At 38.2% G+C, this 17,774-nt stretch overlaps 1 protein-coding gene across 1 annotated transcript in view; it reads right to left on the bottom strand.

Annotated features, from left to right (window-relative positions):
- Positions 1-17,774, bottom strand: part of HELZ (helicase with zinc finger) — a 148,964-nt gene that overhangs the window by 14,032 nt on the left and 117,158 nt on the right. Inside the window, exons 29-31 of the mRNA XM_065896821.1 lie at positions 15,566-16,118; positions 14,923-15,169; positions 13,608-14,124 (exon numbers count right to left, since the gene is read on the bottom strand). Coding sequence (XP_065752893.1) covers positions 13,608-14,124; positions 14,923-15,169; positions 15,566-16,118 — 1,317 coding nt within the window. The remainder of the gene's footprint in view (positions 1-13,607; positions 14,125-14,922; positions 15,170-15,565; positions 16,119-17,774) is intronic.

Genomic DNA, 17,774 nt, shown 5'->3' with positions numbered 1-17,774 from the left:
TATATACAACCTGGTAATTTCTCACTAAAATATCACAGATATCTTTTTATGTCATGAAAACTCATTTATTACACCATATTTAATAGCTGCACTTTATTTCTTCACTCATTTAAAGTTGGAAAATTCTAATGCCCGTAGGACCAGGTCTATAACCTAAACGTGTAATGTAAATCAGACCAGGTGTTGAACAATACGGAGTTATGCTGTGATAAACTAAAGAATACATGCCTGGCACTCAAACTAGTCAAATTTAATTTTCTAAAAAAACCACTGAACAGGTTAAAAAAAAAAATCTGGACTATCAGCCTGTACTCTCTGAGTTTTATCTCATTTCTAGGATATTTAATAATTTTTCACGACTTTACACATTTACTCGTCTAAAATACCACTAAATTCCATCGCTTTACATCTTGTTCAACTATAAATTTTCATACAATATGAAGGTTATTGGTTCTCTAACAAAACTGATTCTCTGGAGATGCTCACGTTTTTCTTTTAATCTAAAAATATGTTTTTGGCCTGGATTTGCGTGATCCAAGAAGAGGCAATGTAACCTTGACCTAAATTAAAATGTCAGGGACACGCAAAGACTCTGGGGCAGAAATCAGACCTTACTCACTTGTGTATTCTCGGCACCTAAACACCATGCCTAGAACCTAAAAGTCCCCAATAAGTATTCAACAAAAGGATTTAAACGTTTAATGTTGAACACATACCATATTTTCTATTTAATTTCCCCAAGCTTTGAAGAAGAAATTCCTGACTATAGAACACTCTTGGGCTCTACTAACTTACTTCAATTTAGCTCCCAGTAAGGTTATGATCTTACGTCTAAAGCAATGTGCTATAGTTTTGTCGACTTACCTAGGAAGAAAGAAACCAGGAGAGGAGTATCACTATAAGATTAAAAACAATATTAGCAAGCCAGGCAATGTGTGTTGGATAAACTGTAGTTTGCAACAGTAATGTCTATGGGTTCATGTCATGTAATCTATTGAAAAGGACTTGATAACTTCTGAAACTGTATTTTTTTTTTAAAGGCATGATCCCCAGTTAATGGTGGAGACTGGCCCAAGACTCCACTAAAATAATAATAAATGAACATAAAGGATCTATAACAATCAAGACTGGATGACTGGCCATCAACATAGGACACATTTCTGGAACACATGGAAGACTGTCTGTGGAAGAAGGATGGAGTTAGAGCTACCAGTTGAAAGGAGAATCAGTCCACTCTGCAGGATTCCAGAGAGGCTCGGGCCTCAGAAACACAAGCTACCATGGAAAGTGAAGGGAGGACGAAGGGATAAAACGGGGGGGATTAACTGAAAGTCTGTACAGAGAACAAGTAGTCTCACTCTGCACTCCTCTGCAACAACCAGAAGATTCAAGCATTAAAAAGTCCCCAGGGAAAAGCCTGCCAGGCAGTGAGTCATTAAGGAACCGTAAAACTCCCAAACTGCTTTTCAGGGACACAGATAATCAAGGGTTACCGGACATTTAAAGGGAGTCTCCAGCGTAAAAGATGGTCACAGATAAACAGGAAAAAAGGAGGGCCCAGGAAAAAGAAGTAGCAATTATGTTTTTAAAATATTTTTTAAATGCTTTTTTAGTTCTTACTAAAAATCTAAGACAAAACAACAAACTCTCAATTGGTTTCCTCAGAAAAGGCACTGCATTTATAAAAACAAAAATAAGATGCTATGAAAAAGGAAAAACCTGAGAAGGAAGAACTCTTGGAAATTAAAGAATCTGAGGGCTCAAATGTAAAGTGTGATAGAAGGGTCTGTAGGTAAGATGAAGGAAATCTCAGACAGCAGGAAAAATACAAACATTAAAATGTGAGAGGAAGAAAGAATCTGAAGAATCCAGGAAGTCTAACATCTTATCAACAGAAGCTTCAGGAAGTGAGAAACAGAGAATAAAAGATGGTAGGCAATTAGCAAAGAAATAATACAAGACAGTTTCAAAGAGCTGAAGGGTGTGAGTCCTTCAGTTGAGCAATTCTGTCCAAAAGACCCTTCCGTGGTATGCGAGATGCTGGGGACCTGCACTGTTCAGTAAAACGGTGCTGAGCCACACGTGGCTGCTGAGCAACTGAAATGTAGTTAGCAGAAACAAGAAAGAGGTGGTTCTATTTCACCGCATTTCACATCACATCAGATCCATCAGGAATCCCTGTAGATCTTAGCTACAAACAGACCTTGAATTTACTTCTCGCCATTACTACTGCTCCATCATAGTCCAAACCAGCATCATCTCTCACCTAAATAATTATGCCACTCTCCACCATTTCTTTCATATTATTTTAAAATAATTATTTTTAAAATAAAATGCATGATCTTAACAGAAGTTTGAAAACGTCAATGTCACATTAGGTTGATAAGATTCAATCATAATAGAAGCAAAAATTTATCTTAATTTTCAAAACCACAGTACATTTATCTCTGGGTTTTGTTTTGTTTTTCTTGAAAGAAAGGTACACTAAAATGAACGTGACTTTGTACCAAAGTGCATTAAAATCAAGTTAGGTCTAAATAAAGAAAAATACCATTTGAAAGCATTTCACAGGCAAGGGCACTTACACTCTGCAAACAGTATTTTCCCACCAAGCGATGTTCTTTTCCTACATCCAAACACAAGGTAATAGAGGAGATACTAGAAGGAATGCAATATTACATCTAAGAGAGAAATGTCAGGTTCACTGCTGTGACATTTTGAGCTACCTTGACTCATTCTGGCTCTTGTCAAATCTTCCTGAATGTGAAACAGTCAAGTTATCAATTATAGACCACAATCCCTCTTACGATGAAAATATGTCAGCTTAACATAAATAAAATAGTACACAGAAGTTTACCTTCAACTCATAGCTATGATAACTCTGAAGAATAACTATAACTATGAAGAATCACAGTTATCATAATTAATTTCAAAAAAGAAGGTAATGCCAGAGAATTCTGTTTATAATTTTTAAAGAACATTGAGAAATAAATTCCTTATAGTTAATCTTCTGATATTTGAGATCTCCAAGTTAATTATCTGAGCTGTCAAACATTTAGTAGGTAGAAATGGATAGCTCTAAGAATACGGAATTCTAAAATGAACCATCTCCTTCTCTCTCCACCACCATCCCTCCCCTTCTCCGCAAAGGAGAACTTCATATAATTGAAGATTTAATTATTTGGTCTCAAGAACATGATTTGTCTCACCCCTGGTCTCACCCACCCACCTGCCACGTCTACTTCATGTAACTGCAATCACTTCCTGCTTTCTCGGAGTAAACCTTATTTGTGGCATAAGGATATGAACAACAGTGTGATGCTCCAGAAACAACGCGAGACTGGAGGTCAGGAGTCTCAGCTCTGCTGTGATTAGTAACTGCTTAAGTTCTAAGTCCTTCAACATCTCATTGCCTCAGTTTCTTTTTAAAAGGAGGAGTTAGAATAAGTGATCTTCAAGGCCTTGACTAATCCCAAAGTTCTAAGTTTTACTTCAAAGCCTTCAAAAAATCAAAGTCTTTGTCAATGAGGATATATTTTAACTTTTTATTATTAAAAAGTCCAAACATCCATCACCGACCTTAACAGCCATCAACAATTTGATGTATTTGCTAAAATAATTAAAGTGTTATGACATATACAAGCCTATTTAAGTTATTTAAATTTAAAAAACTATAGAGAGCATGCTAACTGATTACAATAGTATGCATTATGGGCAATGAGTTTAAAATTTCAGCTTTTCTCCCCACAGAGGGAAATTCCTATGAAGTACACTGAAAGAGAAGGGCCCGCAAACAAAAATTTGAGAAAAAGATCCCTTGCCTATAAAAATACATATATATTTCTGACAGAGAACGCCTTTTTATTTCCACCTACACTTCAGTCCTGTGGGCCCTTAGGCTGTTCAATATATAAACTATACTTTTCACCTTTTATTTTCTTTCTTCTTTTCTTATTTCCTGACCACTTTTTGTTTCCTGTTGCCTTTGCCCAGTTCTCAGTTTTTTTCCTGAAGAGAAGACTACTCTTTCTACACACATCTCCTGCCAAGCAGATTGCTCCTTTACTTTTAGATGGCAACCCTATCAATGACTGGCATGCAGAATTTAATTTTAGAGTCCTCAGGTCTTAAATAATGTCATTATTTATTCCTTAAAGGCTTATTCTCCTCTGCTGGAGATCCTTAGTCCTGGGTTCAGTATGGACTCCATATATGTTTGTGTGTTTATAAACATTCTTCATGCTTAAACTGTGAATTTGTTATGTTGCTAAACATATGATCATTATTTTCTAAGTCCACTGCTAATATCTCCTTCTAAAAATCAAAGTGTAATGCTAAAGTTTCCAAAGCCATTTAAGAAGAAAAAGCTAAATGACTAAACTCATGTATGAATTTCTATTTTTAAAGATTGTTGTCAGTTTAAGTAAAAATTCATAACCTGCTTACCACTGTTTTATAAGGTACACCTCTAATGTATAAGGTTAGCAAGCCATTAACATGTATATATATAAATAAATCACTGGGGGAAAGGTTAGCAACTTAATGAATTAGGGCTCTATTTATAATTATACTATCAAAGCTAATCACTAAGGAAGAGCTAAATGCTCTGGTGGAAATTCCAAGTCTCATTAACTATGGTGCCAGAAACCTTAATTAAAATAGAGCATCTCATTTAAATGATTAGCTTTGATAATTTAAGCATATTCATGCTTAAATTACAGGTCTAATTTATTAATTTGTTGATCACTGTCTCTGTTATATGCATTAGATACCACATAGTGACGATCTGAGAAGACAGCAATACTACCTGGTCATGCAACATAAATCATGACCTATCATCATCCATCCACCTTTCAAGTCAGAACAGGCAGACTACCTTGATCAGCCAAGAATATAATCTTCAAGCTACATCTGTACAATAATACCTTGCTCATAGAAGGAGACTTGGCGGGGGAGAGGGAGGATGATTAGACAACAGTATGGAAATCACTGAGTATTGAAGGACAAGTACTTCCTGAAAATCGTTTTGAAAACTAACCTCAAAACTAGCTGCTTGAAAGAAAAAAATGAAAATAAACAGATGGGTTAAAAAGTGTCTTTGTTCAAAAGCCAACACATAAGACAGAACTATTTCAAAGCAGATACCTCACAGAGGCTTACTCGTCATCTCTAAGATGGCATAAGTAAATGCTGATTTATAGGAAGCTGATCAGAATGAGTGACTTACAAAAATTCCGTTTTTGTTAGAAGGCCATTACAACAATGCCACCAGCGCAGCACAAAAACATGCAGCTCCAAATGCTTACTCGGAGACTTTTACAATATGACACTTTTCAAAGGGACTTTCCATTTATTACTAGTGAGGACTTTTAATCAAACTATTATTTCATGGCAAAGTACCTCTTAAATGGCAAAAGCTTTGTTCTGCACCAGTGTTCTGCACTGCTGGCTCTATGTCAAACAAAAGTTTTTTAACGTGATAAAACTATCTCCACTAAAGAAGAATGAGGATTCATCTCTCAAGATAAAATAACTGGAAAGTATAATGGGGAAAAAAATAAGGTCCTGTTCATAAACAAAAAGCAAGGAAAACTCAACCTAAGAATAAATTTAACCAGAAATGAAAACACTACAGAATTTTACAGAGGAACACTCAGAAAACAAAGAAAAAAGGAAGAGAAGGAGGGAAGAAGGAAAAAAAAATTAAAATATTGAAGACTGTACAGTTCCTAAATGAGAGGTTTAAAATATTTGTAAAGACAAAATTTCCCCCAGTTTAAGCTATCCATTTGATGTAAGCGAAATTAAAAACTAAGAAAGGTTTTTGTTTCCGTTTCGGGGAGAGGAGTTCACATAGGTATTCTAAACTTCTGGTAGAAAAACCAGAAAATAACCTCTTCTCCCTGGCACTCCCCAAACCGAAACTAGAAGAAAAAAACAAAGTAATAAGGGAGACGTCACACTATCAAATTAGAATACCAGAAAGTCTCAAAAATTAAAACAGTGTAATTCTGGTACAGAAACATATAGACAGATGAGGAGAAAAATAGAAAGTCCAGAAACAGATTGCAGTATATACTGAAGAACTGCATCTTACTCAGAGATTAGATTGTAAAGATACCATGCAAAATGAAAAACCTTATTCAGATCAAAATTACCCTTGAAAAAATCCCAAATCATGCCAAAATTACTAGAAACTGAATCCTTGGAAGTTCAGAAGCCAAGAGACAACTTCTATTGCTGCTCCTTGCATTTCATCTCCCCCTCCCCCTAACAGCAGTGAGTTGGAACACAAATGTGATACAGTGGTATTATAAAGAATTTAGTATCTGACAAGAAAACTACTATTCTATCTAGTGAATATGCAATCATTTAATAAAGAGTATGAAAACAACTGGCTAAATATTTGGAGAAAATTAAATCATAACCTCAAGCTTACACTGAAATGTGAAATCAAATTGGAGAAATTTATCAATCTATTTCCAATCAGGAATGGTCTGTAACCTGGTCCAGGTAAGGAAGGCACCTCTGCTCTTTGTTCTCCTTATCTCATCACATCAGTAAAGAACCAGAAGTGGGAGAGGGTGCAGGCACTACAACCAAACCACAGAGCCCTAGCTTCATTCCAAGCAGCTGAGGGCCCGGGCTTTTGAGGTAGGTAAGGAAAATCCATGGACTGATGCCTTAAGCACCTAAATGAGAAGACTCTAAAAATTTTAAGTAGCAAAAAGTGCCATTGAATAGGATCAAGATCACGTTTAGGGATCTTGACCTGGTAGAAAGAAAGGTTTGATGGGGCGATATAACTGAGCACAGCAATTAGGGAAAAAAATTGTTTCACGTCTCCAACAAGTAATACCCCTCCATGACAGCCACATGTTCTCACCTGTGAATGCTATGAAAAGCTATCTGTTACTGTGGGCGAACAAAATTGGCTATCCCAAAATGTCTCTCTGGCTTGAGGATTAATTTAGGCTGATTGTTTTTAAGGCCCAAAAGACTCAGGAAGAATCTCTGACCTTCCCGCTAACTGCCTAAAAGAATGCAGATAGAGGACCTGTTCCAGGAAGGGAGATGTCACCAGAGATCACTATAGTGCGAACTAAGTGTCTAGACAAGGAGGAACCCAGCAAAGCCTGTTTGTTAAAATTCCTCTCTGGGTCCCACTGGCTGCACTGCCGGCAAACCACACACTTGATTTTCCATCTCCAAGCCAACTGCCTTCCTGCACTCTGAACTCCAACCACCACTCCACATCCTTTTGTCTTAGCTGAAGATGGTATTTAAGGTGAGGGCTTTGACCATTTTGGTGCGTTACTCAGTTTTCCTGGGTCTCTCCCATGTACAGATGATATTAAACTTTGTTTGATTTTCTCCTATTAAAGCTGTCTCATGTCAATTTAATTCTCAGACCAGCCAGAAGAATCTAGAAGGGTAGAGGCAATTTCTTCCTCCCCGACATTACAGGAGCTATCCTGGTATAGTGAAATGAGGAATAATTTCTCTAACTTCCACATTTTCCATGCTGACCAGGTATATCATTTGTCAAAAGAAAATCAAAATTATTATTAAAAAAAGAGAAAACTAATGAAACACAACATGAAAAACCATATCTGTTCAAGTTAACTGTTAAGCTAACATCTAGATGTTTTCATCCAACATAAGCTTCATCTACCAAGGTTTCTAGCAATGAAAGAATTAACAGTAGGTAGGGAAATAACACATTTTTCTGTATTGTTAATGTTAAGGAAATTATTTTAAAAGGTTGGAAATAAACAGCAAACATATAAACCATTCATTCTGTGAGATGATTCATGCAAAATCGTTTTGTACAACATAACACACAGAAGTTATCCTAATGTACTGAAAACGTCAAATCCTGGTAAATGTGGTAAAAATAATAGTTTCCTTGTCAAGGTATTTTCTTCAGTGTTGCAAGTCAGTCATCATTTGCGAATCTCATGCATCAAAATAAAGGTGACCAAATGTTTTTGCAAAAGTAATTGCACTCTAAGAACCCACTGACAATTGAAGGTACTTATTCATGTACTCACAGCTAAACAGTAATAACAAACGTTAAAAGCGCGAAGGTACAGAGAACTTAAATTCCAAAACTAAGAAACATTTAAATAGATCAATGATTAAAAGTACACTATTCAGTACCCAACATTATTTAGCAAAGTACAAAACTTTATAAAAACTGTGGCATGTTATTTCCCCCAAACATTATGAACTCATTCTACTGGTTAGATCAAAATATCACAAGGATTATCAGTAAAAATGGTGGAACGAGGAACTCCATAAAAGCAATGAAAAAACGGACAAAAACCGTCACAATCAACTTTCTTGGAATTTAGGAAACTAAAGCTTGCAGCAACCAGGGGAGCACTTAATCAAGAGAAACCAGAAAATTTCAGTAAGAAGAGCAAGATTTGCAGTATTTTCATTTCCCACAGGCCCATGCCCCTGCTTCTCCAGCTGAGTGGTAGCCTTGAAAATAAGACCCTGCGTTTCCAGCACTACTACCAGAGCAGAAGGGGCCTCACTGTCAAAGAGCTGTAATTATCTGTTTTCACCTGTCTGGTACAAAACAACACGACTCTTATCTAACTCAGAACTCAACCAGTGCTGAAGCGGCCATACCGAAATTACTTACAAGGCCGATGTTTTAGTTGCTGCTGCCTGAAGCAATGGATAGCAGTTGGACCAAACAACAGACTAACAAAAAGCTTTGGAGGAAAGGCTGGGTTTTAAGATACTTTAGGGAATAAAGACTTCGAATAGCTCAGACCTGTTCCTCCCTGGGAATCTAGAAGACCACACACATGCTGTGCACGTGCTCAGGAAAGGCCAGAAAAGTTCTCACCTCTGGCTGATCTGGAGGCTGGAGAAGCAGGAAGTTAAAGCTGAAGCAGAGGTAGCTGTAAACTGCCTGGCCGAGTACGGAAGGTGTGCGCAAATACACGTACACACAGATGCCTCTGCAAAAACTGGGCAATGTTTTTGGAATGGGGTGGTTAAGGAAACCTCTGGGCAATGACCAGTTGATCATTAAGCCCATGGAAGAAAAACTTCAGAGGCCACACACGACAAATACTGACTTTAAAAAATTAGTTCAAAATTTAAAATTTTGAAAAATTAGTTCAGAAAAATCACTGAACAAACAAATGACAACAAAATCAAAAGGCAAAAGGATGAGAAAAGACATTCCATGCAAATGGTAACCAAAAGAGAGCTGGGGTGGCTATACAAATATCAGAAAAAAACATACTTGAAGACAAAAATTGTTATGAGAGAGAAAGGATATCATATAATGATAAAAGGTAGACAAGGAGATTTAACAATTATAAACATACGTAAACCTAAGGACAGAACCCCAAAATACATGAAGCATAAACTGACAGAATTAAAAGGAGAACTACACAATTCAACAATAATATTTGGAGACTTCAACATCCTACTTTTTTTTTTTTTTTTTTTTCCGGTACACGGGCCTCTCACTGTTGTGGCCTCTCCCGTTGTGGAGCACAGGCTCCGGACGCACAGGCTCAGCGGCCATGGCTCACGGGCCCTGCCACTCCACGGCATGTGGGATCTTCCCAGACCGGGGCACGAACCCGTGTCCCCTGCATCGGCAGGCGGACTCTGAAGCACTGTGCCACCAGGGAAGCCCCCCTACTTTTGATAATGGATATAAAACCTAGACAGCAGACCCAAAGGAAAGAGAAAATTTGAACAATATAAACCAAATAGACCTAACATATCTATAGAACATGCCACCCAACGAGAGTAAGATATACATTCTTCCCCAGTGTACCTGAAACATTCTCCAGGATAGGCCATACAACAAGTCTCAATAAATGTTAAAAGATTAGAATTATACAAAGTAAGTTCCCCAACCACATGGAGTGAAATTAGAAATCAATAACAGAAGGAAATTTGGAAAACTCACGCCGGAAATGCTTGTCTTCCTCTAATTTTGCCAAAAATGTACCCTAAACATGATACTAGAAGTTCTGGCCAGGCAATTAGGCAAGAAAAAGAAATAAAAGACATCTAGGTTGGAAGGAAAGAACAAAACTATATTTGCAGATGACATTATCTTCTACATAAAAAATCCTAAGGTATTCACACACAAAAAATCTATTAGAGCTAATAAAGAGTTCTGCAAGTTTGCAGATATACAATCAATTGCACTTCTAAACACTAGCAGTGAACAATCCAAAAAATGAAACTAAGAAAACAATTCCATGTACCATAGCACAAAAAATAATATGATACTTTGGAATAAATTTAACAAAAGAAGTGTAAGACTTATAATTGGAAAACTACAAAATACTGTTGAAAGAAATTTTAAAAGACCTAAATAAGTGGAAAGGTACCATGTTCAGGAACCAGAAGACTTTATATTGTTAAGATGGCAATACTTCCCAAGTTAATCTACAAATTTAATGCAATCCCTTTTAAAATCCCAGCTAGATTTCTTTTTGCAGAAACTGACAAACTAACCCTAAATTCCATATGGTAATTCAAGGGACCCAGAATAGCCAAAACAATCTTGAAACAGAAAAACAAAGTACCAAAGACTCATACTTCCAAATACAGAACTCACTACAAAGCTACAGTATACAAGCCAGCATGGTATTGCATAAGGACATATATAGATCAAGGAAGAGAATTTAGAGTCCAGAAATAAACCCATAGGTCTGTGGTCAGTTGATTTTTTGACAAGGTTGCCAAGACCATAAAATGGAGAAAGAATGGTCTTTTCAATAAATAGTGCAAAGAAAACTGAACCACATGCAAAATAATGAATTAGACACATACCTCATAAAATGTACAAAAATTAACTCAAAATGGATCAAAGAATTAAATGTAAGAACTAAAACTAGGAAAGGTAGATGTAAATCTTTGTGATCTTGGATTAGACAACAGTTTCTCAGACATGACACCAGAAGCAGAACGGCCAAAGAGAAAACAGATAAATTGGACCTTATCTAAATTAAAAACTTTTGTGCATCAAAGGATACTCTCAAGAGGGGGAAAAGACAGTCCACAAAATGAGAGAAAATATTGCAAATTATATGTGATAAGAAGGACCCAATCAATGATGAGCCAATCAATGAATACTGGAACAATTTGAACAAATTACCTCCAAAACCCTACAAATAAGATATAGAAGCTTCCCTATGAAACTTGACTTTTTAATCAGCATCTGTAGCAGAAAATTTGCAAAACATGAATAAATTATTTCTAAAGCCTTTAGAAATCATTAAGGAACTGACAAAATGAAGCTAATGTCAAAAAAATATTTTTCATATCTCAAAATTCAAAATGTTTACCCTGCTTTAAGAAGACATCTGAAAAAAAAAAAAAAAAAAAAAAAAAGAAGACATCTGTGATTGATAATGACCACACGAGCTTTACACATTCTTACCTTTAATCACGGTAAGCTTAACAGGAACAGCTAGACAACATTTTTATAGTCCACACCGAATGTACCGTTTTTGAAATTTTATAACCTAGAATTACTAAGATTTTTATATCAGTGAATGTCCATAAAGATGCTCTTTAGCAATACCAAAGTATAATTCAGTTTACCCTAGATTGCTTAGTTTAGCAGAGTCAATTCTACGTTGAAGACTGCAAATTCTGATATTTGGGAATCAGTGTCATTGTGTATTAACTGCCCCAGTCTAAGAAAGCGCCAGGATGAACGACAGGAGAAAGAGCACAGCCCCTGCAACTGACCACTGGCTGAGAAAACCAACATCTATGGAAAACCTTAATGAACAAATTTGTAATTAACAAATATAATGTAAGTAAAAAGGTGAGCCACTAAAAACCATTTCCCCAGATCAGACAGGATGAAGCTTCTTGAATGAATAGCCTCCTCAAGTCAGTCAGATGTTAAGTGTTCTAAAACAGCAATAAAAGGCTTCAGGTTGTAACAATGACCATTCTACAAAGCCTGAAATAGCATAATAAAAGGGGAAAATTAAAATAAGTTCCAAGAACAGCCTCAGGTAAATCAATGAAATTAGAACACTCCACTCCCTCATCACATCATACACAAAAATATACTCAAAATGGTTTAAAGACCTAAATATAAGACATGGCACCAAACAACTCCTAGAAGAGAACACAGCCAAACATTTTTGGATATAAACCACAGCAGTATATTCTCAGACCAATCTCTCAAGGCAAAAGAAATAAAAGCAAAAATAAACAAGTGGGACCTAATCAAACTTAAAAGCTTTTGCACAGCAAAGGAAACCATCAACAAAACGAAAAGACAACCTAAGGAATGGAAAAAAAAAATTTGCAAACGACCTGACCAACAAGGGGTTAACTTCCAAAATACACAAATGGCTCATACAACTCAGTATCAAGAAAACAAACAACCCAATCAAAAAATGGGCAGAAGACCTAAATAGACACTTCTCTAAAGAAGACATACGGATGGCCAAAAAGCACACGAGAAGATGCTCAACATTGCTAATTATTAGAGAAATGCAAATCAAACCCACAGTGAGGTATCACCTCACACTGGTCAGATTGGCCATCAGCAAAAAGTCTACAAATAATGAATATGCTGGAGAGGGTGTGGAGATACAGTTACCCTCCCACACTGTTTGTGGGAATGTAAGTTGGTGCAGCCACTGTGGAAAACAGTATGGAGGTTCTTTAAGAAACTAAAAACAGAGCTACCATATGATTTAGCAATTTCACTCCTGGGCATATATCCAGAAAAGACAAATACTCTAATTTGAAAAGATACATGCACCCCCAGTTTTCATAGCAGCACTGTTTACAATAGCCAAGACACGGAAACAACCTAAGTGTCAATCAACAGATGAACGGATAAAGAAGATGCGGTGTATATATATATATACACACACACACACATACATACACATACCTACATGCACACACACACACATACACACACACCTATACACACACCTACATGCACACAATGAAATATTTCTCAGACATAAAAAAGAATGAAATATTGCCATTTGTAGCAACATGGATGGACCTAGAGAATATCATACTAGGTGAAGTCAGACAGAGAAAGACAAATATCCCATGGTACCACTTACATGTGGAATCTACAAAATAATACAGATGAATCTACATACAAAACAGAAACAGACACACAGACATAGAAAATAAACTTATGGTTTACCAAAAGGGAAAGGGAGAGGGGGAAGGGATAAATTGGGAGTATGGGATTAACCGATACAGAATACTATAAATAAAACAGATAAGCAACAAAGATTTGCTGTATAACAGGGAATAGTATTCAATACCTCATAATAACCTACAATGGAAAATAACCTGAAAAAATATATATATAACTGAATCACTTTGCTGTACACCTGAAACTAACACAATACTGTAAACCAACTAGACTTCAATAAAAAAATAAACAACTCTTTAAAATGAAGCTGAAAAATAAACAAGTTGCAAGAAAATATTATCTTTACAAGACTATTAAATATAGTTAAGATCTGTCCACCGTCACCATCAAACCAACAAATATTGATCTTTTTCACAATCAACGATCCTGAAAGGAGAAGCGCAGAAGAAAGACATTTTACCTCTTCTAAGCTGGGGAGCGAAGAGGACGACACCGTGCGAGCCGACAGCGGGTGGAAGGGCTCTTGGCTGACAGCAGGCTGATGGCTCTGCATGTGCACAAAAGGGGTCTGCGGTGGCCTGGGCGGCAGTGGAGGTAGGCCATAGGGAAAACCCGGCCCCATCAGGCGATTCTGCTGTAAGCTGGCAAAAGTCCATGCTCCATCAGGTGCCAGGCATTTCAGGGGAGGAGGGGCGAGGTGTTCAGACGGCAACGAGAAAGGCGAATTGAACAGCTGCGGCGGCAGGCGCTGTGGAAATGCTGGGTTGCTGGCTACTTCGAGGTCTCTGCTGCTGTCACTGAAGTTGGAAAAGTGGGTACTGTGGTCTGCACTGGACGGGGGCGAGGGGACTGCTGGTGGGCTCCTGGTCTGAATTTGTCTATATTGCAAAAGTCTTGATTGAGGTGGCGGCATCTCAGCTAGTTCCCGTGTTTCACTTTGATCACGATTAGACAGTTCTCTGATTAAGTCTTGAAACCTACATAAGGATGATGAAATATGAGGAGGAGAAAACAAAAGAAAAGCTTCATCACATTAAGGAGAGCTTAATCAACTACATGTGTAATTTTTACAAACAACAGCATACTATTTAATCAGAACTAACGTTAATTCATCTCAAGAGCAGGAAGCATTAACACTCATAGGTGTTGACCTGAAGACGCTAAATATGCCCAAGTATCTGATTTCTCTCTTTTCCCTTGGTGGTAAAAACAGCTGTCCTGGTCTTTACATGCCTTTGGCAACTAATGGCTATAAAACGTCACCATAATGGTGGATCTTATTCAGAAGGGATTAGGAAACACTTCAATGCATTCACATGACACCATAAAAACAAGTTTAGAATGAGGACTGAACACTCAAACACCTATACTTAAAAGACGGTAGAATTCCGTGCTACTAGAAAAAAAACATATTGATGATAAATTTATAATTTTTAACTTTTGACCTCTAATTTAATCCTGTCCTCTTTGCATTCTTTGCATTATGACTGAGTATGAAAAAACCACGCACAGTGATGGTACGTTTCTTTCAGAAGGACTGCAAAGCAAGAGGCCACATTAACTTACGAGCCACAGCGGGTCGTCCATGCCTAGATTTTCAGAAGAGTTACTTCTCAAAAGATGCTCTATATTTTAGAGTCAATCGACAGAACTGTGGAGCAATGTACCTAGAAGGCCGGCATCCAATTTCTTTGGGACAATATTCCAGTCTGAGGCTAAAAGGACACCACTCAAGAAGGAAAACAGTAGGGGCTTGTGTCAGTCTGCTGGGATACCTTGAGTCAGCTGTTTCTGCTTCATCTTCGGCACTGCTGGGGAGCTTCCAGTCTGCTCTCACTGGTGGCTGATGTAATCCAATGGGCGGCTGGGGAAGATGCTGGAGGTGAGGGTGAGGGTGAGGATGGTGATGGTGTGGGTAAGGAACACTGCCCTGGCTGAGATAGGCGTGATGCTCACTCCACTGCTGGAGCCGCGCCTGCTGCTGCCGTAATGCTTCCAGGGCCACACTCCCATGCACACGATCTGTAGAAACATTGGTGCGAAGTTTACGTTTTCAGCATTTCGGGTTTCAAGTTAATTCTTTCAAGAGTTTTTACAACCAGATAGTCTCCAGAAAGAAACGGCTACAATTTGAGTTTTGGAGAAAGCATATGTTTTCTAAACTTGCCAGTGATTCACGTTATGGGGATGATGATGATTCTTCCTTACCTACATACGACATAACCTGACATCAACTGGACGCTTAGTATTATATAGCATTTGGAACTAGATTCTGATTACCACACTAACTGATTGATTCTTTTGCTGGCGTTACTTGAAGAAATGAATCAATCCTGATTCAAGAAATATTGTACAGCAATGTCATTTGAGTAAATCATCTCTGAACTTGTCACATCCAGCAGCGATCAGAGAACTTACCTAAAGCCTCTCCTACAGGCAGTCCTGGGGGGTTCTCATCAGCGAAGTTATTCAGATGTGAAGGAAGAATGGGGCCGGGCTGCGCAATGGCTCGCAGAGGACTGTGGCCCCCCTGCAGCATGGGAGGGGGCTGCTGCTCAGGAAGTGCAGCCTCTGCAGGAGGGGACTGTGGTCGATGAGAAACCGGAGTATTAAAAAAAGCACTGTTGGGGCCTGCCTGACAGGCAGCAGAAAGCTGAGGAGGCGGCTGACCCAGCGGATTCTGCTGCGGGACTCCCTGATTCGGGTGGGGCGGCATCTGATTTGGTTGTTCAGGCAAATTATTCTGCTGCTGACTTGACAAGGCGTGCTGCTGTGGAATTGCAAACGGTGGTCTTGGCAGCTGGGGAAGTGGATGAAAATGGCGACTGGGCACTGCATACTGTGCATGGGGAGCAGGAACAGGGAGACTTATGTGTCTTGGGTTGAGATTGTCTTTGCGATGAAATTTGGGATAAACAACACCAGGACGTGATTCAGGACTTCTGTTCTGTGGATTTGATTCCAAATCCAACTAAAAAAAGAAGAAGTATTTTTTTAGCTGAGGAAGATCTAAGTCCTGTGGTTCACCGCCTTTTCCCACCCCTAGCACATCTAAAAGATATGATCCATTCTTATCTGTAATAGCAGGAGCGCTGGGGGCCCAATAAATCACTTTCTGACAATCAAATGAGGGAATATTCTTTAAATTAGGAACGATGAAACAGAAAAAAGCCCACATATTAAATGTGAGTCACAAGGAAAGATACTACTATTTTATTAGCATATCCACTTTAATTCCTTTAAAAACATTATTTTTATTTTCACACTTTCTTCCTTGGAAAGATAACCATTTACTTCCTTCTGATATAAATCATTAAAATGTGTTCTTTCCTTCTGATTTTATTGTTTTTGTACATCTCTTCCTCAAACGTATCTATATTAATATAAAAAAGTCTCAGTCTAAATAACTTTGAAGTGAACAACAAAAAAAGTACTATATCGCCTTTGCATTAAAAGCTTGGCTGTCAATTTTTGCCATTATTCCTTCAACAAACACTTACTGAGGGCCTACCAAGGACACTGTGCCTGGGGCTGGAGATAAAAAAACAGTCAGACTCAGTCTGTACCCCCAGGAGTGCAGAGCGGGGGTTGGCAAACTACGACCCCCAGGCCACTTCCAGTCCACCGGATTTCTGTGCATAAAGTGTTACTGGAACACAGCCACAGTTGTGCAAATTGACACACTATCTACGGCTGCTTCCTCACTACAATGGCAGAGGTGAGCGGCTGCAACAGAAACCACATGGCCCACAAAGCCTGAAAATTTAGTATCGGGCCTTTCACACAAGTCTGCTAAGCTCTAAGCTCTGGCTTAGAGTCCAGTAGAGGATACCAACATGTAAACATAACATTAGAGGTGTTGTAAGAGGACGTGAGATGACATCCTGGAGCCTGAGAAAATTAAAGGTGACTTCATGGAGATAATGATAATCTTGCATAAAAAGCTGGAGTTTTTTTTATCTAGTATGAGGGAAGTACATACTAGATAAAGGTAATAACAGCTTATACACTGAAGCAGATTTGAGACGAGAAGTTCTGTGCACATAGAGCTACAACTGGACTTACATGCGAATCTTCCCCTTCTTGAAATCAGATGAAACTGCAGAAGCCCAATTACACGAGACCCTGAATGAGTCAATACTGAGAATAAACATGTTCTTAATCCTGTAAACTGTGGCAAGCTACCAAAGGTTTTTAAGCTAGGGAGTGCTGTCAGCCTTCTGAAACACAAGTCTGATCTTAAGTGACATGAAACTGACCACTCTCAAGAAGACAGAACAAGCAGTTTGTTCCTGCATTGAAGCTGGGGTAACCCGGCAACCAAGCTATTGCCACAGATGGCTGCGATGTGCCAATGATGCCCCAAGAGCATCCTCATGTCTAGCTCAAATGGACCAACGTTAAATCTGGCCAATAAGACCCTGAAGACTACTGGGTATGTATAAATTATCTCAGAAATGAAATGAGATGGATGGTAACTCTGCTCCAGTCTTCCCAGGCAGCTGCAATGCCTGCTCTTCAACTGTCTCAGAACCTGATTAAGGCTCTTTATCAACAAACATTTTCCCCTATAAATCTTCATCTTTTTAATGACTGAAGCAACATTTCAGCTGAGATACACCTTTCT

This window comes from Phocoena phocoena, chromosome 19 (genome assembly GCF_963924675.1).
Source record: "Phocoena phocoena chromosome 19, mPhoPho1.1, whole genome shotgun sequence".
NCBI classification, from domain to species: domain Eukaryota; kingdom Metazoa; phylum Chordata; class Mammalia; order Artiodactyla; family Phocoenidae; genus Phocoena; species Phocoena phocoena.
Note: the sequence above shows the minus strand (reverse complement) of the source record. Positions and strands in the feature narration are given on the sequence as shown.